Source organism: Pezoporus occidentalis, unplaced genomic scaffold (genome assembly GCF_034315485.1).
Source record: "Pezoporus occidentalis ecotype Australia unplaced genomic scaffold, CSIRO_AGI_Poc_V1 ctg73, whole genome shotgun sequence".
NCBI lineage: Eukaryota > Metazoa > Chordata > Aves > Psittaciformes > Psittacidae > Pezoporus > Pezoporus occidentalis.
In genome coordinates this window covers 2,002,002-2,026,756 of record NW_026916082.1, presented here as the reverse complement: position 1 = coordinate 2,026,756, position 24,755 = coordinate 2,002,002, and the positions used below count along the sequence as shown (strand labels likewise).

The 24,755-nt window shown below is 46.6% G+C and overlaps 1 protein-coding gene across 1 annotated transcript in view; it reads left to right on the top strand.

The window, feature by feature from the left end:
* The window catches only part of COL17A1 (collagen type XVII alpha 1 chain), a 41,116-nt gene extending 16,988 nt beyond the window's left edge, over positions 1-24,128 (top strand). The window contains exons 15-57 of the mRNA XM_062601865.1: positions 131-220; positions 358-402; positions 746-895; positions 1,335-1,550; positions 2,165-2,203; positions 3,144-3,170; positions 3,651-3,677; positions 4,164-4,226; positions 4,400-4,504; positions 4,981-5,043; positions 5,677-5,712; positions 5,848-5,901; positions 6,287-6,322; positions 6,525-6,560; positions 6,965-7,027; positions 7,786-7,821; positions 8,197-8,268; positions 8,618-8,644; positions 9,340-9,375; positions 9,889-9,924; positions 10,716-10,796; positions 11,775-11,810; positions 12,497-12,577; positions 13,808-13,861; positions 13,969-14,010; positions 14,794-14,856; positions 15,014-15,073; positions 15,587-15,613; positions 15,701-15,742; positions 15,901-15,957; positions 16,329-16,376; positions 17,387-17,494; positions 17,760-17,897; positions 18,455-18,538; positions 18,767-18,895; positions 19,918-20,007; positions 20,542-20,655; positions 20,894-21,046; positions 21,825-22,241; positions 22,401-22,541; positions 23,119-23,181; positions 23,400-23,471; positions 23,667-24,128. Coding sequence (XP_062457849.1) covers positions 131-220; positions 358-402; positions 746-895; positions 1,335-1,550; positions 2,165-2,203; positions 3,144-3,170; positions 3,651-3,677; positions 4,164-4,226; positions 4,400-4,504; positions 4,981-5,043; positions 5,677-5,712; positions 5,848-5,901; positions 6,287-6,322; positions 6,525-6,560; positions 6,965-7,027; positions 7,786-7,821; positions 8,197-8,268; positions 8,618-8,644; positions 9,340-9,375; positions 9,889-9,924; positions 10,716-10,796; positions 11,775-11,810; positions 12,497-12,577; positions 13,808-13,861; positions 13,969-14,010; positions 14,794-14,856; positions 15,014-15,073; positions 15,587-15,613; positions 15,701-15,742; positions 15,901-15,957; positions 16,329-16,376; positions 17,387-17,494; positions 17,760-17,897; positions 18,455-18,538; positions 18,767-18,895; positions 19,918-20,007; positions 20,542-20,655; positions 20,894-21,046; positions 21,825-22,241; positions 22,401-22,541; positions 23,119-23,181; positions 23,400-23,471; positions 23,667-23,716 — 3,407 coding nt within the window. The 3' untranslated portion in view covers positions 23,717-24,128. The remainder of the gene's footprint in view (positions 1-130; positions 221-357; positions 403-745; positions 896-1,334; positions 1,551-2,164; positions 2,204-3,143; positions 3,171-3,650; positions 3,678-4,163; positions 4,227-4,399; positions 4,505-4,980; positions 5,044-5,676; positions 5,713-5,847; positions 5,902-6,286; positions 6,323-6,524; positions 6,561-6,964; positions 7,028-7,785; positions 7,822-8,196; positions 8,269-8,617; positions 8,645-9,339; positions 9,376-9,888; positions 9,925-10,715; positions 10,797-11,774; positions 11,811-12,496; positions 12,578-13,807; positions 13,862-13,968; positions 14,011-14,793; positions 14,857-15,013; positions 15,074-15,586; positions 15,614-15,700; positions 15,743-15,900; positions 15,958-16,328; positions 16,377-17,386; positions 17,495-17,759; positions 17,898-18,454; positions 18,539-18,766; positions 18,896-19,917; positions 20,008-20,541; positions 20,656-20,893; positions 21,047-21,824; positions 22,242-22,400; positions 22,542-23,118; positions 23,182-23,399; positions 23,472-23,666) is intronic.
* The last annotated feature ends 627 nt before the right edge of the window (positions 24,129-24,755 follow it).

Genomic DNA, 24,755 nt, shown 5'->3' with positions numbered 1-24,755 from the left:
GCTCAGGAGCTTTGAAAGCAAAAAAAAAGGCAGAGCTATTTTGTCATCCCAATGAAAAATATGCCTTTTGCCAAAGAGAAAAATAGGCTTGGATGAACTTCTGATGTAATGATTTTAATTGCCTGTTCAGGATCCTTTGCCGAAGACACTTTGAAGAAAGAGAAGCAGGGATTGACCTCCTCTTATGCTACAGATACTGGCATAAAATCAGATGCAAATGGTAAGAGTTTGTCCTTGTGGAAAAAAGAATAGAACTTCCTCCTGCTTCCATTACTGCCTTCCTCTTTCAAGCTAATGCTCTAACTTCAGTAATGCACAGAAAGACTTTTAAAACCTCTTTTATTGCTTTTAAAACAGGAGGACTAAAATCAGCAGCAACAAGGGACAAAGCAGCTTATGCAGGTAACTGATGCAATTTAGACTTTAACTGGAAGAAGTGCCAAAGCACGATATGTAAAAAAAACAATCCTTAAGTGACATGGGTGATCTCAAGGGAACCATGTTTTTCAGTTGTTACCATAAAATGCACTGAGTGTTGTCCCCTGTTGGAATTCTTATTGAGAATGATGTTCCCAGCTTCCACAGGGACAAGAGTTACGTGCACCGTGTGCAGAGTGGGATGTAAAGATTTTTCTCCATAGCCCTTTGTATAATGGATTAGACTTGGTGTCCTTATTATAAGAGATTATTGATTGAAGTTAAGGAACACTTCATTAACCAGGAGACTGCCCCTTCCTTCTTCCAGAAATACGGAATGGCGATGTGGGGGGTGCGGTTGGATCAGCACCATCCTGGTGTCCCTGTAGTTCCTGCTGTAGCTGGTGGAAATGGCTCCTGGGTTTGCTTCTGGCCTGGTTGCTTCTCCTTGGATTGCTTTTTGGACTCATAGCTCTGGGTAAGAAATAACTGAGGAACAAAATGTTGAATGGGATAGAAAGAGGGCATAAGCTGGTAAAGAGGCCAATTACCAGAGACAGCAAGCCAAAGAGATGAGGAGGAGCACATTCAGCTTGACTGCCATTAAGATATTACAAATGTACAGAAGGAATGGATAAGGAATATAAAACTTTAATGAGGGGTTATGTAGTCTTGAGGTGAGTAGGTTAGGAAAACTACTGAGATCTGAGGTCTTCTCAGAGACTAACAGATTCCAAAGTTGTCATTTTAACTTCAGATATCCCTGCTAGGAGAATAGATACTAAAAGCAATCCTGCAAAACTCAGTGGCCATAGCTATCTGACACAGTGTTGCCTGATCCCTGCTATTAGAAGTAGGTATTTCAGGCATGCATCTGTGGCAACAGATGTTCCCTAGCATTTTACTTTAACTTCCAGCGGAAGAGGTGAGAAAGCTGAAAGCTCGTGTGGAAGACCTGGAAAGAATCAATGGCGGCCTTCTGGCAATTAACCAAGGAAATTCAAAAATAGAAAAGGATGTTTCAAGAGTAGACTTTCTTCATGGTATTTCACCCTCCTCAAGCTTCCCTTATGAAAATGAAGAGGCAGTCTGGCTGATGGTGAAGAGCAGACTGAACAAGGAAATGGAACGAGGTGAGCAGAGTCAATGGCTGTGATGCTGCCTGAGACCAGGTTATTTGGAAGGGAGTGGGAAGATTTTCTTGCCCAAGGGCCTAAAGATCAGGACTTCTAGAATGCAATGAAGTCTGCCAAAAATAATGCCCTTACCTGTTCTCACAGACAGGCTGTGCTGGAGCTCAGAGTGCTACCACTTAACGCTGGTGGTGCATCTCTTAAAATGCAGCAGAAAAGAGAAGAAAGGAGTTTGTAGATATGCCATCCTGTGCCAGGTCGTTTCATGTTTGCTGCAGCAAAGAAGCTTTCCATTTTGAAAGAACTACCCAGAAAAATGAGCCCACACTTTGTTTCTCATGCTACTTTTGTTAGAAAGGGAAAACAATTTACTTCTGTTTAGCAGATGATGGAAATAGGTTAAGATCAGAGGAGCCTACATTCTCCCAGCTTCAGAGGTTTCATGTATTTGCAAAAGCAAATTTGCTGAGAAAACTACTTAGAAAGCTGTGCTGGGCTTGATAGCCTGTGGTGCCTACAGACTCAAGCTCCAAATAGAAGGATCCTTGTACATGAAGCAAGTAGCTATTCTGTTGTGTGATGAGCTCTAAGAGCCCCTTCACTTTCTGTTACAGGCTACTTCCGAGGGGAGAGAGGAGAACCTGGTGAGAAAGGTACAACCATATAGTCCTTCTCTTCCCCTGTCCTATTCCTTACTCTGGCGATGCCCAAGTTTGGGCTGGATATTGCCACAGGCAGCAACTGGCAGTGAGAAAGATGAATCCGGTTTATACTTGAACAAAAAGAATCACATAATCCTTTAGGTTGGAAAAGACCTTTAAGATCATCCAGTCCAACTGTAAACATAACACTTCCAAGTCCACCACTAAACCATGTCCCCAAGTGCCACTTCTAAACATCTTTTAAATAGTTCCAGAACTGGTGACTCAGCCAGCTCCCTGAGCACCTGTTCCAGTGTTTGACAACCCTCTTGGTGAAGAAATTGTTCCTAATATCCAATCTAAAACTCCCCTGGCACAACTTGAGGCTGTTTCCCCTCGTCCTATTGCTTGTTACTCAGGAGAAGAAACCAGCCTCCTCCTCTCTCCATCCCCCTTTCAGGTAGTTGTAGAGAGTGATAAGGTCTCCCCTGACCCTTCTCTTCTCCAGACTGAACAACGCCAGTTCCCTCAGCCACTTCTCATCACACTTGTGCTCCAGCTTTTTTGCCCTTCTCTGGACCTGCTCCAGCACCTTAATATCTCTCTTGTAGTGAGGAGACCAAAAACATGTTGTTCTAGGTGCAGTCTCACCAGTGCCAAACACAAAGGGATGATCTCCTTCCTTGTCCTACTAGAGTGTAAAGCTAGTTTGCTGTATGAAATGTCGAGGGCCTGATCCGTTGCAGAACTAATACAGGAGGTCGAATCTTGCATTGCGCCACTAATGCAATGGGTCTGATCCTGCACTATTCAAGTGTGAAGTATCCCTGTTCATCCAAAACGCCTTTGTATTTCATTGAAGGTGGGAAAGCAACCAGAAAAACAAAATGAATGAACAGGTGTTGGAAATAGCTCTAGCATCTCTCCTAATTTATTTTTTTTTCCCACTTAGGTGACATGGGAATGCAAGGTCCCAGAGGTGAGTTGGGAGTTACCTGCTTTCTCAGGTAGATCAGCAGCCTGCCACAGGGCCTGGGTAACAGGTGGATTTTTGTTACTCCACAAGTTAGATGGAGAAACTGATGCATTCTCTAGTTCAGACACTGTTATGATGATTGGGGTTTTTTTCTCTTCCAGACAAGACAGTTTTAGAGTTCACGTTAGAAGACATAGCAGATCTCACTTTGAATCTAGAAACTTCTTTCACCTAGATGAAAGTCATTCCTGAAGCCAAGCTCTACCTGCTTTAATCACAGAGTGCTTCAGAGAATTTTGCATGGTGTGAATGATTCAGTCCAATGCATAAATACAAGAAGGCCAATGTGGTATTGCTGGAAGTGTTAGAACTTGTAAACTTGCTAGGAACATAAAGCCCTTTATATGGGGCTTCGAGGTTTGCTAAAGTGACAAACAGGGAAGACCTATTCCCCACTGAATGTCTTTTTCTTTCTCTGTACAGGAGAGCGAGGACTTCCTGGTGTCCCAGGTAGGCAATAGTACAATTCCCCTTTGAGGGAGGACATTTAGTGACATTACTGTAGGCAGGAACAAATTTTGAACTGCACAGCTAGCTCAAGGTGGTTCTCTAAAGAGTCAATATTTAGCATAGACTAAGTCACTTGATTAAGTCACTTGGTGCTGAGCTACAGGCACAGCTTGGAGGCTTGGTTACAAGCAAGGCCTCAGCCTGATTTCCACTTAGCCAAACATGCCTAATTTGAGGTTGTGAAGATCCCAGCCTACCTCTGAAAGAGTCCCACAGCTGCATGAGTACTTGGCCCAACTTTCTCGTGCTCTTAGAAGCATTGTGTTCTTCCAAAGAGATCCCTGTTCAAGTACCTACCTTCCAAGTAATATCTTCTTTACCCTAGCTGATGAATCCCTCCAGGGTTCAGGTTCCCCTCATTTACATGTTATTCTTTCATGGCACCCAGACAGAAACTCTGAACATTTGTTGTGTTTTATTTTCCAGGCATTCCTGGTCCAATTGGACACCAAGGACCAGAAGGACCAAAAGGACAGAAAGGCAGCATGGGTAAGCATCTCTGTCAATGCTGTGAGTCTCTTGCAGTTGATTGACATGTGGCATAGGAATACAGAGTCCAGGTTGGTGTGATCGTTTCCTTCCCCTATGGAGGTAGCCATGGATCCTTTTGCCCAAGCCTTCCCTAAAGACACCTTTTTTTACAAGGCATTTGTTTCCTGTAGGTGATCCGGGCATGGAAGGTCCTATGGGACAGAGAGGTCGAGAAGGGCTACCAGGGCCTCGAGGGGAGCCTGGACCACCAGGATTTGGAGAAAAAGGAGACAGAGGTAGGAACTAGGTGTCCCATTTTTGGATAAAGCAGAGATGAACAAAAGCTAGAGTTTGGTCCTATTTGTTTGATTTATAAAACACCTCAGTGATAGTACTTGATTATTCAAATCCAGATGTTATTTTAGACATTTTCCAGCACAAACAAATCTGGACTAAAGGATTTTTTTTTTGCCATACTTGAGTAAACAAGAGTTCTTTGGTTTGCCAGGTCTCACAGTCAGGTTTGACTTTAGCAGAAACAAAAGCACTTAGTATCAAGGTCACCTTCCCTGTTACCCAAGTCACCAAAGCTGGGGGATTTCTTGCTCATCCTGAATCCCAATGAGATGGGATTTCTTTCTTGGACAATGAATGCTTACTTTGGTGTTTCAAACTGACCAGCAGATTAATCATGACACTTGCCAGAGAAAGCATAATGGAAAATAATGGAAACACAGGATCGCAATTATCTATTCATGCTCTTCCCCTACAGGTGGTATTGGTGAGCCAGGTCCTCCAGGGCCACCTGGTCCCCCGGGTTCTGCTGGCCTTAAAGGTAAATATGGAGATGAACAGAGAGAGCCTAGCAGAGTGGTTAGGAGTAAATAAGCACTCCAGCCTTCCTGTTTCAGTGTTGCACTGCAGTCATGAAAAGTGAATGAATGGTCCTCATTTTAGATAAAATTTACTTTGGTAGGTACACATAACCTTTAGAGCAATAAGTTCTTGGATATTTTTAAGTGAGAATGAGGATTGGCAGGGTTTTGCAAAGCACCAGTCTTTAAGATGTGTGATGTTTCCAACTGTTTTTTTCTCTGCTTTCAGAAATAATAAGGTAAGCTCCATATCCTAACAGGCTTCTCACAGTTACAGCTCTACAATACATGTAACTGCAATAAAAAATGCACTAGGAAAAATTCGGTCCCCTCTGAAGTACAGATCCCGGCATCCCAGCCAAAGTGGAAGGCTTGAGTCTCTTTACCTGTAGGGAAAACCACTTACTCCACATCATAAAACTAAGTTGCGTAGATTTGTTGTCATGGGTTTGGGGATGCTGGTGATGCAAATTCTTTCAGTGGCTGAGGGAATTCCAACCTGCTGAACACCTATTGTGTTGTGGATGCCAAACTGAAAGTTAATTTTCTAATTGTGGTGTTACTGAAAGAAAATCCATGTTCCTTATTCACAGGTCTGATGGGTTCTCCAGGCCCACAAGGTCCTCCAGGTGAGTGCTGCATTCTTTTGCTATTAGAGACTAGAGAAAACAAAACCAGAGTGACAGCTTCTCATAGCTTTTCTTCTTCAGTGGCGCATAATGGTCAATGGGATGAATTAAACCCCCCATCTCATTTTTCTGCAGGTCCTCCTGGCCTACAGGGGTTTAGAGGAGAAGCAGGTCTCCCAGGTGCTAAAGGTATGCTTCTCTTCCCCTTGGCAATTACAGCAGCACTAACTGCTGATGTACTTTTCCAGCACTGCCCTGAGTAGCAGACTTGGTCTGAGCATGAAGCATTTTGATGCTAGGGGCAAAGGAAAGAGTTAAGACTGAGGAAAGAGGATGAGGAACTAAACTTAGTTAGAAATTGCAAATAAGTATTGAGAAATACAGGAGACACAGAGTCAATAGAGCAGTCTAGGTGAGGAAATGGGGTTGGATGGATGGAGCTGTATTGAAGCAAAGGAATTTATGGTTTGAGTTTGTTTGGTATCAGAGCATCTGTATTTCCCTTGATTTTTCTTGATACGTTTGATTCCCTTCTGACTTCTTGTTATTCTTCAATCACCCATATATCTTTCAGGTGAGAAAGGAGCTGCTGGAGCCCCTGGACCCAAAGGTATGTTGATCAGTTATATCCACTGTCTTTGTGGATATTTTCTTTAGATTTTTTAGAGGTGGATACTGTCCATGGGTATTAACCCTAGCCTCTTTTGACTTTTTCTTCTGTGCTAGTGTCAGAAAGCAGACTTTATTTTCTCTGATGGAAACATTTTACAATGAAACAATATCACAGAATCCTTCCCTTTTCTGTACCACAGGTGATCAGGGTGAGAAGGGTTCTCGTGGAATGACAGGTCAGTGAATTGTTTTCCTGGAGTAGCAGCTTACCTAATACACACATTTGTTATTTGAGTTTCAAATAACAGTATAGCCCAGCCAATCCAAGTTAGTCTTCTGAAAAAAAGTATAATGACATTACTGGTTTATAGGAGTTTTATTTTTGCACCCAAGTTTTAAACAAATAGATCCCATTCTTGTTTCAGTAATCTTGGTAGCAATCTTTGTATTTAGCTTTAGGGAAATTCTCCCTCACATGCCCTGCATTCATGTCACTTGAGCTTTTTCTAATGCCCAGAGACAGTCACAAATCATGAGACCTGAACATCCTGTCAATGCAGAACACCCACTATTGCTGACAGTCATAAATTGTATATTCACCAAGATTTGATTGATTCATTTTTATACCATTTTGCTGCAGGTGAACAAGGCTCAAGAGGAACTCCTGGTCCTCCAGGAGAGCCAGGGGCTAAAGGACCTGCAGGTGGGTAACAGAAAACAGCTGTGTTTAGATGTGAGGCAATGTTATTTCCATGCAGAGTGTGTCTTTATGAGCACAGACAAGGAAACAATATGGGAGTGGAATCATACTTTTGATCCTAGGTCTTTTCTCTAGATAGCTAAGATTATTCCTGTTATGAAGATAGGCTGAGAAAGCTGGGGCTGTTCAGCCTGGGGAAAAGAAGGCTGTGTGGAGACCTCATAGAAGTGTTCCAGTACCTGAAGGGGGTCTGTAAGGATGCTGGGGAGGGACTCTTCATTAGGGACTGTAGTGATAGAACAAGGGGTAACGGGTTAAAACTTAAACAGGGAAAGTTTATATTGGATATAAGGAAGAAATTCTTTACTGTGAGGGTGGTGAGGCACTGGAATGGGTTGCCCAGGGAAGCTGTGAATGCTCTATCCCTGGTGGTTTTCAGGGCCAGGTTGGACAGAGCCTTGGGTGAGATGGTTTAGTGTGAGGTGTCCCTGCCCATGGCAGGGGGGTTGGAACTGGATGATCTTAAGGTCCTTTCCAACCCTAACTATTCTATGATTAGCCTGTATACTCAGAAAAGATGATCTACAGTTAAATTTCAAGTGATTATTTTCTAGATCTTCAGTAACTGCAGGCAAGGTTTCTTTTTGGATGCAATATGATGAAAAACCACCCTCTTGTGTTTAGAACTGTGCTCTGCTTTGTAGGACAGTGCAACTGTGTACTACTGCAGTGGTTCCTAACAATCTCTTTTCTTTGGACAGGACAAGCTGGCCGTGATGGACAGCCAGGTGAAAAAGGTAAGGGATTTCTCTGAGGTAGAAGTACAAGTACTTTCTGATTTGGCAGGAGGTTAATTTGTGAAAGAGGTGGGAAAAGATGGCAGTAGATTCAGGTTTTGGGATCTTGCTGTCTCAGAACTGTAGCGTCAACCATGTAAGCATGGAACTGAGACATATAATGGAGCTGACTGTAAACTTGCGACAGTTCTTCTCACTACAGAACTCTTCTGTCATTGATCTTCACCTCCCAGACTCTCATCCTGGAAATGGCCAGTTGGCTGTGAGGATACAATAGGTGGAAAGTGCAGCAGGACAGCTGGTGGCCAAGCTTGGATGAATTGGCAGATTGTAAGTCAGGGACTTCTGGCTTGTTAATGGTGCTTATATCCCTAGGTGAACCAGGTCTTATGGGAATGCCAGGAGCCCGAGGCCCCCCAGGACCCTCTGGAGATGCAGGAGAACCAGGTAAAAGCATACAGGGAACAAAAATGCTATTGCTTAGTCAGGAACACAGATGTCTTTGTCAACAATTCCCAGTCTTAATTTAAGGCTTGCAGAGGATCTCTGTACTGTAAGATGGTGATGAAAGGGAGACACACAGGGAATCTAGACCCTTTGTGATCTCAGGATTGCACATGCTGCAGACAAGAACATCAACTGTTACGAGCCAACATTCAGTTTACCTACCAAATGCTAAGCCAGTTTACACCCCTTGTGAATCATGTGTTTCAATTTCAAGTAAATGTAATCTTTTTCTCCCTGTCTGTCCTTTCTCCACCTGAAACTTCTTAGAACTTTTGTCTTTTTCTTCCAGGTCTCACAGGACCCCAAGGACCACCAGGTAGGCTTTTCCACCATGTTCCAATTTGTCAATGACACACTTTGATATGGGCTCAAAGAAACCCTTTTTAATTTTCCCTCGGTGCTGCTTGGGTCTTCCAAAGTGAGATCCTAAGGTTTCTGCATGTCCTTTGGCTTCTGAGACGGGTTTTGTGGTTGGTGTGTAGTTCTTAGCAATGCAGAGCCTTGGAGTGTGGCAAGTTTAGCTCTCCTAAAACACAGTTTGCAGCAAATAATATGTTTCAGTTCCCTATGCGTCACTGAAAAGTCCTTCTAGTCAGCAGCAGAAACAGATGAGAGAAGATGTAGCAATAGAGGTGGAAACAGAGGATGTGATGCCTGCAAGCAGAGGTGATTTGGGGGGCAAATCACAAGGGAATTTATCCAGGAGCCTGAAGCCAGGGAGCAGTACCTGGAAGAAGCTACAGGTAAATCTAGGAGTGCTATCATCCAGGGAGCAATGAGAGAAAGGAAGCCCTTAACTACACCCAAGGACACTACAGGTCAGTCTAGAATCCACTGTGAATTCCTCCACTTGCTGCCAGTGACCTGCTTGTTAAATGCTGAAAGCCAGGGTCTGGAGTAGGGAGCTCCTTCTATAAATCCACAAGTGAAACTCAACTGCAGTATGTAGAAAAAACAGAGCAAAGAATGTTTGCACTAACCTTTTAAAATTGTTTATCCACCTCTTATCAGGACTTCCAGGCAACCCAGGCCTACCAGGGGCTAAAGGTGAGTTTTGTTTCTTCCCCAGTACTCATTTTCTCTCCAAGCACTTCATTTTCGGGAGGATTATCTGCTCTAGTGATCAGTCCCTGAATCAACAGTGGCATCTAGTGGCTTTAGGAAGGGAAGGTTTGAGAAATAGGTGGTAGCCAAAGCCTGCCTGAGTATACAGGAAAGGCAGGGCATCTAAGTTCTACACTTAGAAAACCTTAGCAAACCTGGTTTTGCCCTTAGCGTATGAGTATGATGGCTGCTGACTGCCATGGAAGCTGTGTGGCTGTCTCAGCTAAGTCAAGGCCTATCGCCTGTGCTGACAGATGTAGTGCCTGGGAAGCTGATCCGAGGATGTCTACAGCTAAATGCTGTTGCTTCCCCCATGACTTTCTAGTGCTATGACTTCTCAGACAAGAGATCAAGGGCAAAGAGAATAGAAATCACATGTTTAATAAGACAAAGATGTTGAGCTAGTGACAGATTTTCCCCAAAACAGAAGTTCATCTTTTGTCTCTGTTTTCTTAGGAGAACCTGGAGCTCCGGGAAAAGTTGTAAGTGCTGGTAAGTAGTGCTGTGAGAGTTCAAATACATCTGCTTTTGGAGGACTATCTCTGGTTGTTGTGGTTTAAGCCCAGGCCTTAAGTCAGCCACACAGCCCTCTCACTCACTCCCCGCCTTTGTTCCTCTCCCCCACTCCCAAAGGGATGGGGAGGAGAATCGAAAGAATGTAACTCCCATGGGTTGAGATAAGAACAGCCCAGTAACTGAGGTATAACACAAATCACTGCGGCTACCACCAATGATAATAATGGTAAGGGAAATAACAAGGGAAGAGAATACAACACCTCAGCACCTGTCAGTACCCAGCCCAACCAAGCAGTGAACTAGCCCTTCCTTGTAACTCTCAGTTACATCCTGGCCATGATGTGCTGTGGTATGGAATACCTCTTTGGTCAGTCTGGGTCAGGTGTCCTGTCTCTGCTTCCTGCCAGCTTCCCCTCCTCCCTGGCAGAGCATGAGGCTCACAAAGTCCTTGGTCAGACTGAACATCTGAGCAGTAACTAAAACCATCGGTGTTATCAGCACTGTTCCTAGGCCAAAAGTCAAAACCACAGCACTGCACCAGCTACTAAGAAGGAGAAAAATGACTGCTACGGCTGAACCCAGAACACTGGTTTTCTCTGTGCCTCCTAAATTCATCTTGATTATGTGTCAGACCTGTACTGGGACTCCCTATGTTGGGAGAATACATATGCTATAGATGTGTGATTCCTTAAGGATAGATTTGTTATACGTTCACTGGATGTGTGTATATGTGTGTATGTGTACAAGTGTATGTGCTTGTGTTTCAGAGGGTTCCTCAACTATTGCTCTGCCAGGCCCACCAGGTCCTCCTGGCCCAGCTGGCCCCACTGGACCCCCAGGTGTTCCAGGTGAGGAAGCTGTTCTTCTGCTGTGGTTTTTGCAGGCAGCTTACATCACTGTGGATCCAGTTCTTAATTTAATGTGTGATGTTTATGAGCTCTGCCAGCCTGCCCTGTCTGGGTGGCAAGATTGCTCAGGCAGGACTCATGGTCCTCACCCTTCCCTGCAGAAAGACCAAGATCTCAGGTTGAGTTAGGAAGGCAGCAGCCTCAAGGGACTAATGGGGTACAATCACAGAGGGGGTAGGAGAGAAGGGAGTGCTGACAAGATGAAGAAACTGGGAACACTGTTGTTGTCCTTTGATCTGATGAGTACTAAATAGTGATAGGTCAAATACAGTGAGTAGAATCAAGCTCTTTTGTGTCTCAGGAAAGCAGGCTAGTGTCTAATCCCTTTCCCAGCACTGTCACCGAGATCAGGAAGTGCTTGTTTTCCAGTCCTAGCTTTGAATTCAAGACAGCAGAAATCCCACATTTAGTGTCTGCAAATCTTTCATACAAACACAGACACACAGACACACATAAACATGAGCTTGGTCCTGGGACTCTTCTATTCCAGGTCAGACACTGCCCTCCAGCATGCTGGTGTCAGGCAGCATACGTCCTGAGCCCTGGTTCTAGTTGAATTTCTGTGCCACTTCCAGCTTCTTGGAGCTGGTTTGGTACATCTAGCCTCAGCTTGAAGCAGGGCGCAGGAGGAGGATTAAGCCTATCTCATTCCTGCTGTGGTCAGTGACACTCTGGTTATTTCCTCAGTCTAAGAGGCACCAAGCACTTTAATTACCACATGATGGAAAATAAGCCACTTTTCCAGAGATTTGGGTAATACATGGAACATCGATGAAGTCAATACCATATAGCAGTTTGATTGACTTGTGCAGGCAAATAGATTATTTTATAGTCTCAGTTCTTATAAAAGACCTATTGCTATTGTAAAGTACAGCCAGGCAAATCTAATGCAGTCTCTTTTTTTTCCTTTGAAACCAGGTCCTGTTGGACCAGCTGGTCTCCCTGGACAGCAAGGTACCATTCACCATCAGCTTTGATTCTGCTTCTTAAAGAGAATGGAAATCATTACTTTTCCTTTGTTTCTAATTCTCTCAGCCCTTGGCACAACCTCTCTCCCTTTTGTCTGCAGCTTTCTTCCTTTCAGTTCATTTTGCTGCATTATTTGGCTTAATGAATCTTGCAAAGAATTTCTATTCTTTTATTCTTTCCCAAGAGAAGAAGGGGGGTGGGAAGAGCCAGTGTGATGTGGATGCTGCAAATGTCTTTTTGTCTCTTATATTTTCTGGAGGCTGGTATTTCTAAGACACTTCTCAAGTGCGGCTGCCTTTCTGTGGTATGGGATATAGTCCAGCTGATACCTTGTGCCATTTTGAAAGGTGGGAGAATAACTTAGAGGGAAATTGAGAATAATGTCACTGTGAAACCGCTGCTAACTGGACAGATGTCTGTTTGGAAAGGCCTGAACAGAGCTGACTGCTAAGAACCTTTCTTACCTGGTTTCCTATGATCCTGTTAGGGCAAATTGTGCAGTAATTTCCACATTTGAATACAGTGTGCCTCAGAGCCAGAGACTGAGTTCACTCTCCCTGTTCACATAGGCAAAGTCTGAACCCGTTGATAAGGAGGTAAGGAGTGGGTACAAAATGTCACCCTCTCTCAGTTACATGATTCACTTTCTCTTCTTTTGTTCCCTGAAAAAGGTCCACGGGGCGAGAAGGGATCCCCAGGTGAAGCTGTGATAGAAACTATCAGAACAGAAGTCTCATCATTAGCATCTCAAAGTAAGTGGGCCACCTTTCCACTCCTTCGCTTGGAGAAGTGCCAGAGGCCTCAAGGCCTTCTCACAGCTAACAGAGATGCCTCTACTTCTTTCCCCTCAACATGACATAGGGCAAGTATGTGTGTGTATGTTTGGCAGTGGGATAACAATACCAGCTACCTCTTCTGCCCTCCTTCTCATCCTTCTCATCTGTGCATCCCAAAGTGCTTTCAAAAGGAAGTAGATGGCATCAGGCCCATGTCATATGTCACAGAGAAGAAATCTAAGGAATGGTGACTGTTGAACAGCCCCTAGCAGCAGAGATGGTCACAGAGCTATGAGATTTCAGCCTGACCTTTTAGCCACACAGGGCAGTTCCCTATGATCACAGAGCCATCCGTAAGAGGAGAACCAGTTTGAAAAGGCACACTAATTTGAGCAACAGCTGTTGTAATCTCTCTATGAGTTAGAGGATGAATTCACAGAGGAGCAAATGCTATTTTAAAATGGAAAATAAGTGGAGCAGAACAGAGTGGTTTAACAGCATCCCAAGAAACATGTCTGCTTGCTCTGTGCAATACCAGATGTGTTGTGCACTTACAATCAGAATTCTTAGGGTCTTGGACCTCTGCAAGTGTGCAGGAAAGGCAAGGTAGAGGAGGGCATAAAAACAGAAATGGCCTTTCCCTGATCACCATCTGAATGGGGTCATATATATCCAGGTCATGCTTTAGTACTGTCCCATCCCCCATTCAGGAGTCTTGGATCTCAGCATTACTGAACTTTGAGTTTGTGCCTCAACTTGGAGGTGAGGATACATCTCAAATCAAGATAACACAGTGCAGCTGCTTGTTAAAATAATGGCTGCATAGTGTTCTCCTAGCAAACTTGCCCCTCTTTGAAGGAATCTTTCCTCTCCTGGAAAATTCTTTCCCTCCTTCTCTAGCCTTTGAGTCCTTTGCTCCTTCCCTCAGCAATCATTCTCCAGAGAGATCTCCTCTCTGTTTCCAGTATGCTGCCAGCCTGCTTAGGGCTGTATTTTGCTCCATGTCCTAACCTACATGGTGGCAATCAGACACATATCTCCTCTCCCCGCTCTGCATTAACTTTGGCTTAGGTCACCCAGGTCCTGCCTTAGTCCACCTTTGACTGTAAAGGCTTCTAACAGCAATGTAATGACAGAGTTTCTATAGCAGCACTAGCTCCATAGCAACAATTTTCTCTTTTTTTTGTGTGTGTTTTATTTGCACAGTGCTGTCAGATTTACAAGGGCGAGCAGGACCACCAGGTCCCCCTGGACCACCGGGTACGTAACATAGCAGAGCTCAGTGCGTAGCAGGGGGATGCTAATGCACACGGCACATTTCTGGGCCATAGAGCTTGCTAGGTAAGCCCTGTTTCTTTTGTCTTCAGGTGAATCTGTGCAGGGACCCCCTGGACCTCGTGGCCCCCCAGGTAAGAGCTTGTTTCTCTGAAACAAACCTGGAAAGTGGGAGGTGTACCTCTATCCTGTGCCTTGTGGTATCCCAGATGCAATCTTGGACCTGGGCTGACTTTACTGGAAGCAGAATTTCCCATAGTGGGTTCCTCCTAAAACAATTTCACTGCAGTATAGTTTGTCAGCAGCAAGATGCTGCCCAAGAGAGGAGATTTGTTTTGTCAGAGGTTTGCTAGCCAGGCTAGTAATTCATAAAAACCATACCTTTTGAGAAGACAGTCAGTGTTCTCAAGTCCAAGAGGAAGTAACTGCCATCAATTCCATCTTTATGCCTTACTTGTCCAGCCTTAACTTCCAACTGGAGACAGATGGAGTGGTTCTTATAATGAGGAACATATCCACTTCCTGTAACACAGATGTCCTATTCACAGCCAGAAGAGGGGAGGTGCAGGAGGACATGAGACAGGAACATAACCCCATTCCTTGCTCTCTGCTCAGTAGCAAAGGGGAGCAGGTCAGGTGTGTGATGGAATGAATCTTCTGTATCAAAGTAGTGGAGGCCAGCTGGGATAGGCATTCTGTACCACAAAGGAAGTTGTTCCTCTGTCTTGTGTCTGCTGTGGTGCCAACAGATAATGAAAAATAACTAACATGGATGGATGTCTGTGGAGAAAACAATGATACAAGGCTACACTTGGAAATACTTCAGCTATGGCTGTGGCTGGAGATGTAGCAGCTCTGAAATGCATTCAATTACAAATCCTTATCCTTCCTAAAACCTTTGTTTCCCTTTTGCCTAGGAGAAGGATTGCCAGGACCTCCAGGCCCACCAGGGAGATCAGGGTCTTCCATGTCTGCCTCAGGTAGGTTCTTCCTGCTCATTCCCCCACCTGTGTCCTGTGAATGTCCTGACTTGTGGTTCCATAGAGTACATCCTTGGCTAGGACCAGGTGGAGACAGATGAAATTTGTATCGTGTTCTGTTGGATGTCATGAAGAAACCCTTTTGTTTTAATTACAGAAGCATTCTTCGCAGGCCCACCAGGTCCACCAGGACCACCAGGCCCGAAGGGAGACCAAGGTGGGTATATGCTGCTAGATACTAGATGGATCTCAGCACTTCAGACTGAAAAGAAGGAAGGGAGGTCTTGGAGGCAGAAAGCATCCTGCCTTTCTGTGGCTGTAAGAAAGCTAGCACAGTGCTCACTAAATAGGACTCCTCTCTGCTGATGTAAAACAAGTCAGTCTTTGTCGGACAAATTCATGAGCCTCCGGTACTGTATTCAAGGCAATAGCTGTATTCCCATCCCAACTGTGCAAGCCCTTTAGGTTCAGGAGCATTTAGAGCTTCAGATTTGCCATCAAAGGGGAAACGTCCACACAAAATGCAGGTTGAACTTGGCTAGGTCAGTGCAAGGAGGAGGCCCTGTGAAGTGGAGCTCAGCTCTCAGCTGTCAGGAAAACATGGCACCTAGTTCCTTGCTCATTTCTGCCTTGCACATCGAAGGCCATGATAATATTCTGCAGTGTAGGCTGGGATGTTGCAGATCAGAACAAGGCAAATGCTAATACTGTTCCTCTGTTCTGTTCACAGGTGAACGAGGTCCACAAGGATTCAGAGGTAAGGAGGCTTCCAGGAGATAGCAGTGGAGTGCAGGGTAGCTTGCCTATGTATGTGACTGCTCCATCATTTCTTTGTCCCATGCAGGGGAACCGGGTGAGCCTGGTCTTTCAGCATTCTCCTCCCATGGTTAGTCTGTGTACCCTTTCCTCCTTTTAATTCCTTGTCCCTAGACTGAAATCAGGGGACAAAATCCTGCTCTACTGATTCTAGCTTAGTTTTAGTGGAGGATTTTGTCCATGTGTTTTATTCCTGTGAATCTCTGACTCTTCTTCTGCAATTGGCAGGTGAGGGAGTCACCATACAGGGACCTCCAGGCCCACCAGGCCCACCTGGACCCAAAGGTGAAGTTAAGAATCTTATTTCTTTCTTTGCTGGTAGCCTCACACAACCAAGACTGGTTGACACTAAAGCATGGACTAACCTGGTCCTTTGGAAACCTCATCTGTGCTCACCACTGCCTTTTCAGGCAGAGCAGGACCATGGCAATAGAAACGCTCTGAGCACAAGGCACATGGGCAGGTCACAGAACACTCAGGAAAGCTGCTGTGCTTCCTTCTGCTCTTCCCCAACAAGCTGCTAATTCAAGATAGTCATTACAAGGCTAGGTAGTTGCTTCTCTGACAACACATAGCTCAACTGTTTTACATGACCAAGTATGCAACGTGCATTGTCACCCATTACAATTGTCTGTCTCCCTCACTCTGGTTTCCAGGTGATGCAGGTGTCCCAGGCGCTCCTGGCATCCCAGGAGCATCTCGAGGTAAGAGGCCAGACCATCATTGCTCTGAGACTATCAAGGAATGCTGACATCCTCTGAAATGACTTTGAAAAAGCTCCTTCAGGTTTTACAGCTGTGGGTGCCAACCTAATGCTGATGGATTTGTGTTCAAAACCTCTTTTTGCACAATCTGCTTTTTATCAGATAATTTAAGAGCTGCAAGTTTTCTGTTATCAGCTTACTGGGAATCCTTTGAGTTTTTCCTCGTGGCATATGAAAGAAAGGGATTCTGGGTTGGCTAACCATGTTCTACAAGGGATTAGAGAAGCTGCATTGAACCCTCTAGTGGAAAATCTGATTAGAAGTGTCCTTTGTTCAGTTTTACCTACCTTCAGGTGGGTTCATGTGAATTAAGCTGCTTTCATTCTCAGTAAGAGCATCTGTGTATGCAGGATATTAGTGCAGTTTCACAGAAAGTGCATATGTATTAACCTAAGTGTCCCTCCATATAAAGAAACCCCCTGATGATTCTCTACATCATAGGAATACTACTTCAGGGGTATAGGAAAACACCTTAAAGAGCATGAGGTGTCACGTGACAACATGGTGACAGGAGTCATACAGGACCTACCTGTATCTTGCAATGGAAATGAGTGTTGGGGTTCTTGAGCTGGTGCTGCCCAGGCTGGGAGCAGCAGTGCAATGAGGTTAGACTAATGAGCTTCTGCACTTTATGGAATTCCATCTATATTTCCACACAGCATTGCACTCTGGGGCATGAACTGGCCAGGTCTGTCAGTACAAAGCCAGGGAGGTCTCTGGACTGAGCCCTGCAGAGCTGCACAGGCTGAATTATAAGATGCTGAATGAATTGAAGACAATATACTGCCTAATAGCCTATGCCTAGACTGTGTTTAGAGATGGAGGGGGACCCTCTCCACTGTCCATTCCCAAAGCTATTTCCAGACCTGTGGGAAGGGCTCAGTGCAAGCACACTTTAGCATCCTTTGGTCTACTGCAAGCGTGCCTTCTCTTTACCATGCTTTCTGTAGGTGGATCCAGACAAGGACCCCCTGGACCTCCCGGGCCACCCGGTCCTCCTGGCCCAGGTGGAAGTTCATCTCAGGAGATTCAGCAGTATATCACTGACTACCTGAAGAGTGAGTATAATGAGAGTTTGCCATGGCTCAGCAGGAGCGTGCCTTTCTCCCTGAGCCCCATGTCACCCTCCCTTTAGAAACAGCAGCCTTACTGCTCTGGTCTTATTTCTGTTGAATACTGTGAAGTGCCATTGCCCACTGTGGTGTCTGCAGAAGTGTCCTTCTGTTGGCCTGCTTTTTGCCAGGAGAAGAGGGTCCAGTAATTGTGCTTGTGGTCATTGTCTTCCCTCTGCTGATGTGGATATATCTTGGGTTTCCTATCTAGGTGACAATGTAAGGCATTATTTGACTGGTGCCCAAGGCCCTCCAGGCCCTCCGGGCCCACCTGGAGTCATCACCACTGCGGATGGGATGAACTTGGATTATGCGGAGCTGGCTACCCGTGTTATGAGCTATATGACAAGTAAGCACCATGTTGGTAAGCTCTGTACTGAATCATGCTCTTGGCTGAGCTTGTACAACACCTGGGAGGTGAGAACTAGAGGAGAAACATCAGTCTTTAAATAGCAGCTCCCCAACCCAGTTATTCACCTTCTGCAGTCTCACACAGCTGAGGTCGCCTCTGAGCCTTGTTTCATTTTAATGGTTAGATTAACTAACAGGTGCTGCTGTTTAAAGAGTCTCACATTAAACATTAGCTGTCAGACCCCGTAATGCCCTTAAGACCCAGACAGGTGCCTCTATTTGGTATATGTGATCTCAGGTATTCTGGGGCTATCTTGTACACTTGGGGCCCTCCTAAAGTGGGTGAAATTTCCAGAGCTTTGGAAGCAGCCTGGAATCTTAGTTCAGAAAAGCACAGAGCACACATCTGTGGAGGTGACCAATATGTGTGAGACAGAACTGAATCATGGTTGAGGGCATGGGAGGCTCATTCCACCAGCTAAACTGGATTAACTCAGCTTTCCTTTGTCCTTGCTTGACCCTTCTTCATCTTCTGTCTCATCCTCATTCCCACAGGCTCTTCAGATCGCTATCAGTCATTTGCCAGTTCCGTATCAACTACATCTGTTTTGTACCAAGAACTTCTGGACATGCTGCAGAGTAAGTGAACCTTGAAAGGAAACATGGGGGTTAGGGGTAAAGCATCCCAGGAGACCTCCTCTTCCCTTCCAATCTCCTGTGTCTAACTGGAGTTACCAGCAGCTGCTTCAGAGGGTCAAGGCCTGCCATAGGTGCTGCTGAGTGGCCTGCTCACAGGCTGAGAAGTCCTCAGACCTGGTGCCTTTGCAGGAGCTGGATGGCCTTAAAAGATGCATTTTTCATTTCCAGGAGAAGAAATTCGTCAGTATCTGGTGGGACCTCGGGGCCCACCAGGACCTCCTGGACCAGGGGGAGATGGCGTGTCTCTGTCACTGGATTATGATGAGCTGACCAGACGGTTTATCAGCTACTTGACAAGTAATGGCCTTTTTTAGTGTGCATTTCCTTCTGTTCTTTTGGGAACTGAGCAGAAAGCTCATGCGGTCAGTGAAAACTCTTCCAGTGTTGACTGTGTGAATCCCTATGTACAGAGACGTCCTCACAGGGATTGTGAGAAACTTGGAAGAAAACAAAGACCCCCTATAGCTAAGATGCTATCCACAGCCTCTAGTAATGAGTTCTTGCTTTGCTAAAAACTGAGTTTAGGAACATAATTTCATTTTAGAATTCCCATCAATCCCTTCAAGTGCCTTTCATTGGCTCCGTGGCCAGGATGTATCCCTCTGTGGAAGAGTTGGTCTATACCCACTTTGTGTCAAGGCAGCTGAGACAACAAAATCTTACAAGTTTAAAGTAAATGAAGCACCTCTGCTTCATATTTCCATTTGTAAAGGAGTGATGTGGCATGTAAGAACTGTTGGATAGAAAGGACTCAAGAATCCCCAACAGCAGTGCTAAAATGCCTAATTCTAGTAGCTGCATTTTTCCCCTTAAAAGCAGAGCCTTGTCCATTCTTAGTCTCTTTGACCTGACCTTGGAGACCAGATTTCACTAATTGGCTGCTCCAAAGATGGTGGGGACTTCCTCTTTGGCTCTGGAAGCAGAAAACTGCTGTTTAGCAGTAGCACCCCACCCAGGACAGCTGCGCTTTACCAGCAGGGACATTTCATTAATGCGCATCACAAAGATGCAAAGTTCTGCATCAGACCTACTGCAGATAGGTGACACAGGTTGAGCAGCACATGCCAGCGGGTCATGAATAGAGGCCTGATGCCTGTTGGTGTGCAAGTGCCTCGCGTTCAGATTAACGGGGCAAGCTTTAACTCCAAGCACAGAACAAGGTTTAAGCCCCGGTTCCCAGCACAGTCTGCTGCTAAGAACACTCTACCCTGCAGGAGTCCCTCCTGCATTGCTGATGAACAAGCCCTGCAACCTGTCTGTTCACACTGTAATTGCCTGTTCTAATAATGTGCTACTCTTGGATCTGTTTGATTTTGCAGGTTCTGGGATGAGCATTGGGCTCCCTGGACCACCTGGGCCTCCAGGGACACCTGGTATATCTTACAGTGACCTGACAGCATACCTCAGAAGTAAGCCAGCTTCTTTACTTCCCTGTCAGAGGTCCATGCATACCTCAGGATCTTCTTTTACAGGCTTAACCAGAGTTTCCCCTTTTGCCCATCATGACAAATAATTGTCTGTGAGACTATGATGGTCACTTAGGAACACTGCAGCCTTCCTGGGCTCTGCTAGGACCTGTACAGACCATGAAGGGCTGCAGACAGATCACCATGCTCCTGTGGAGAGCAGCAGCTGGGAGGTGCTGCCTTGGGAATGGGGCTGGAGGAGCCCTTCTCCCAGCTCTGCAGCATAAAGGATTTTTTTTATGCCACTTTATGAAAGTATATTTAAAAAATAGGGACTTCTGCCTTCTTTGGGATCTCCTGACTGTGATGTCTATGCACAGGAAAGTGAGGTGCACCAGGAAGGCTGTACCAGAAGGTGCTGGGGAGAAAAAAAAATACCTTATACTTGGCTGTGGCTAACATTGACTGTATTGTCAGGGAAGGTTCATCAGGGTTGTGGTGGTTTGAGTGACTCCTTCTCTTGTGTCTTTCTTACAGACTCTGAATTCAGCGGGCTTGTTGGGCCCCCTGGTCCTGCAGGGCCCCAAGGACCTCCGGGGATCCCTGGATCACCAGGCATCTCTCTGGAGGACTTCTCTGCTTACCTACAAAGTAAAGCACTTTTGTACTTCTCACAGCTGGCAGGCAGACTCTGTTTGTAGGTGCTGGGGGACTGAGGCTGAGATTTAGCTCAGCAGGGCTGGGACTGCCCACTGAGAACAGGGTCACTTCACAACATCAGCTGGAGAGGGGTGGAAGTTGGGGTTGAAGCCTTTGCACTTTGCAGATCCCCAGACATGTGTGATTCCCTTGTCCTCTCACTGCTGGAAAATAATTCTTCTCTCTCAAGGTGTGGGATACTCCTCCCTCTCTGGAATCCAGGGCCCACCTGGCCCTCCTGGCCCTCCAGGACCACCAGGCTTCTCAGGAACCGGTCTCCTGTCCTATACTGACATCACCAACAGCGATGAGTTCAGGAGTGAGCTGATCCAGTACCTGAAGAGTAAGGGGACACCATCCATCCCCCTGCACACACCCGAGCCATGCTTTGCTTTGTGTAGGCTGCTGCCTCTACCACAGCTAAGGCAGTTCTGTAGGAGCCTTCCCTAAAACGGGGCTGCAGAAGCACCTTATCTCTACAGCCAGGTCTACACTGCACCCAATGGGCTGGCCTCCTCTCAAGGAGGCAAGATCCATGTTGTGAGCCAAAAGAAACAGGCACTGGGCAGTTACAATTGGCCTGTAAGGTCCAAATAACTCCCTAATAAGGTCATCTGCAGAGTTTTGCTATGTGAAAAGCATCTTCTTTGACAAACACCTGCCTATAGAGCAATGGGTGATGTACGGGTTGGAGCCGAGCCAGCTGTGAAGCAGCATTAATCTAAGCCCTGAAGTTGGCAAGTCATCCAGGGCAGCCTTCCAAAACCATGGGGATCCCCTCACTTTTAGGACCTTGGTCACAGAATGGCTGTTTTGGCAGAGGTGCTGACATTGGCCTGAGAGGAGTGCACCCTTCTGCTGTGGGCACGTTGCCAAGATTGGACACCTGAAACTGTGGGAGAGATGGGAAGGAGGAGGGTGCTATGGCACCTGTGGAGATTGAGGCTGACATCCGTGCCTGCTGCCTGTGAGATAGCACTGGATGAGGGTCACTGTGATAATTGCCAGGACAAAATTTCACGCTCCAGTCCTCATTCAGGTGGTAGCACAGGACCTGTGCCAAGCCTGGGGTCCCCAGCACCCCAGTGTCCCTGATGTTCCTCCCCTCTTGTGTTTTGCAGGTGATGAAGTTCGAAGCTACATCTCGGGGCCACCCGGACCCCCTGGGCCAAGGGGACCACCAGGACCCAAAGGAGACAGTGGCTTGATGGCTGGGTCTATGTCTTCATCATACCAAGGGTTACGGACTTCTGAGCGGATGCATGGAGGATCCCTTGGTGCTGAGGGATCCCATGGGGGATCACTGGGCACGGGCAGCTCATATGGCAGCTCCATGAGCAGCATGTCATCTTACAGTGCCTCAATGGGCAGCGATGGCTCTTATGAGACCTCCATGGGCAATGATGGGTCTTTTGATGGGTTGTTGGCAGAGGAGGAATCGCGCAGGAGATCAAGTTCAAGCAGATCCTACAGGAACTCCTTCTCTAGTTCCCTGGATTACAATGAGCTGGCACTCCGTGTGTCAGAGAGCCTACAGAGTGAGTGGAATGCCTGCTTGTCCTGACCCTCTGTGTCCCAGCGCACAACCCCAACCCTCTGTGCCTTGTGTCAGTGTTTACTTCCCTTACCCTTCCTGCCTCAGCATCCAGCCTCAGTTTTCCCAGAGCTCCTTTCAAATGATATCTTAAATTCCTCAGGCCAAGGTATTCTCCAGGACCTGATGTCTTACACTGCGCGGGGACCCGCAGGTCCCCCGGGCCCTCCTGGTCCTCCTGGCATCAGCCGGGTCTTCGCAGCCTATGGCAACGTCACCGCAGACCTCATGGACTTCTTTAGAAGTAAGTGACGTATTGAGTTCTGGTTTCTGGCTCATGCGTGTGAGATCTCACCAACCTCTTGTAGATGCAGTGATCTTTTCACCTTTGCACGCTGCAGAAATACTGCTGAGATACAAAGCTGGAGGCAGGTAGTCTGTCCATCCCATTCCTCCCTTGCTGGGGAGGTGCATTAGATTTTCCCACTACTTGCAGGAAACTCGTCCCAAATCCTGAAGGCCACTGTGCTTGCAAACCCTGTGGCTGATTTTACCATGGCTGGGCTGGCATGTCTAGAGCAACAGGAGCCAGCAGCTCACTTTGTGCTGAGATTCCCCTTCCTGAATGTGGGCCAGCTCGAGCCCTGGTAACAGCCAGGACACCCAGAGAGGGTGGCGGAGCAGTGCCGGTGAAATAGGATCACACCATGCCCTGGGACTTTGCTGGGATCAGAACCAGAACTTGCTTTCAGTCAATCTAATCCCATCCAACCTAGAGAAATGTCCTTCCAGTGTGACTCACTGCTGCTCTGAGGGAGTACAGAGCCCTTTGCAAGTGGTTTGTCTCACTCATTCATCCTCTCCTTCATTTCCCTCTCCAGCATATGGTGCCATCCAGGGACCACCCGGTGAAAAAGGGGAGAGAGGTTATCCTGGACCCAAAGGTAAGGCTTGCCATCCTTTCCCTCTCAAGCCTCCTAACAGCCAGGGAGCAGCCCTGTGTCCACAGAGATAGTTGGCACAGGGCTGCTCAAGGTCACACCTCCACAGTGGAGGTGGCACCTTCAGGATCTCAGCAGGAGCTGCCCTTCCGTGCCCTGGCCTGTCCCTGTTGGTGGGCCAGTCCTGCCCAAGGGCAAACTTGGTCTTCTCATTCCCTCAGGTGACCCTGGACCAATGGGCCCACCCGGACGCCATGGGCACAGGGGACCAAAAGGAGAGAAAGGGGAGAAAGGTATGAACATCTGCCATCCCCAGGAGAGCAGGGGGTGCCTGTTGGGGAGGGGAGGATTCCCCAGGGACCAGCCCATCCCTGGGAACTGCTGGAAAACCCACATGGCCCCAGCTGTTTGCTTGTTTGGGGTCTTTTGTCTTTGTTACCCCACATGAACTTTTCAAGTAACCCTCCTTTTGACTTCCTTCTCCCCAGGTGAACAAATGTATGTTGGCAGAAGAAAAAGAAGAAATGTTGGGGTTTGAGGAAAGAGGCAGCTCAGTTCTGCACTGGGCAGCATTCCCAGCAGCCTATAGAGAATTAGCCTGAGTCATCACTGCCTTAAAGCTAACACATCCCTGCCCACAGCTAACCACTTAGGCTTGATAGTTCGGTGTTGCTGCAGAGCTTTGAATGGCTCTTTTATGTGTCAAGTATGGCCCTGATGTGGGTATTTGCTGCTGTTGCTGATGTTTGGCTTAGCACCCTGAGCTCCCAGGCTTTGGGCTGACAGCGAGCCCTGTCTGTCTCACCCAGTCCAGGCTTCTTGTATTACTCCCAGCTATCTAAAATCCTGTTTTAACAACTAGCCAACTATCCAGCATAAATTAAAAACGAAAGCATCTAACCCCCACCAAACACATGCCTTTAAGAGCTCAGATTCAGCCCACAGGACAATCATCCTTTGGAAAGCAATGCCCATCCACCTGGCCTCAGGAGTGGGTTTAATGCTCCAGGTGCATTAAACCTGCTCTTGAGCACAGCTCCTTGGACAAGCTGTTACTGGAGGGGTGCAGACAGTGATGGGTACAGCACATAGAAGTGCTTCTGCCTTGGTCAGCACGTGCTTTGCGATGCCTGTTCATAGCAGCACAGCGGGACACGACATGCACAGGGACCGAACTGAAGCACTTTTAAACAGAATTTGTTGATCTTTTTAGAAGTATTTTTGTATTGTTTTTTAAAAACATTGGGGTGGGGGAATATTTTTAATGTAAACAGCCCAATTAAAGTGTGTTTTTCAACCCAAGCCTGCGTGACCAGCATTACATTGGGCATCACTGTGACCATGGGCAGACGCAGCTGGGTGGTGCTGGTGGCTGTTCTGTTTCTCAGCACAGGAATGTGGGCCAGGCCCATGCCGACCTGCTTCTCCAGCTGGCAGCAGGTTCCAGTCATAGTAGCAGCAGTCTCTGCACATTGTCCCAGGGTGCCACAGTCACTGCCTTCCTCCTTGCAGTGAGGCATTACTGGTAAAGTTTATGTATTTTAGCTGGGGGAGCCTAGGGGCTGAGTGCTGGCCGA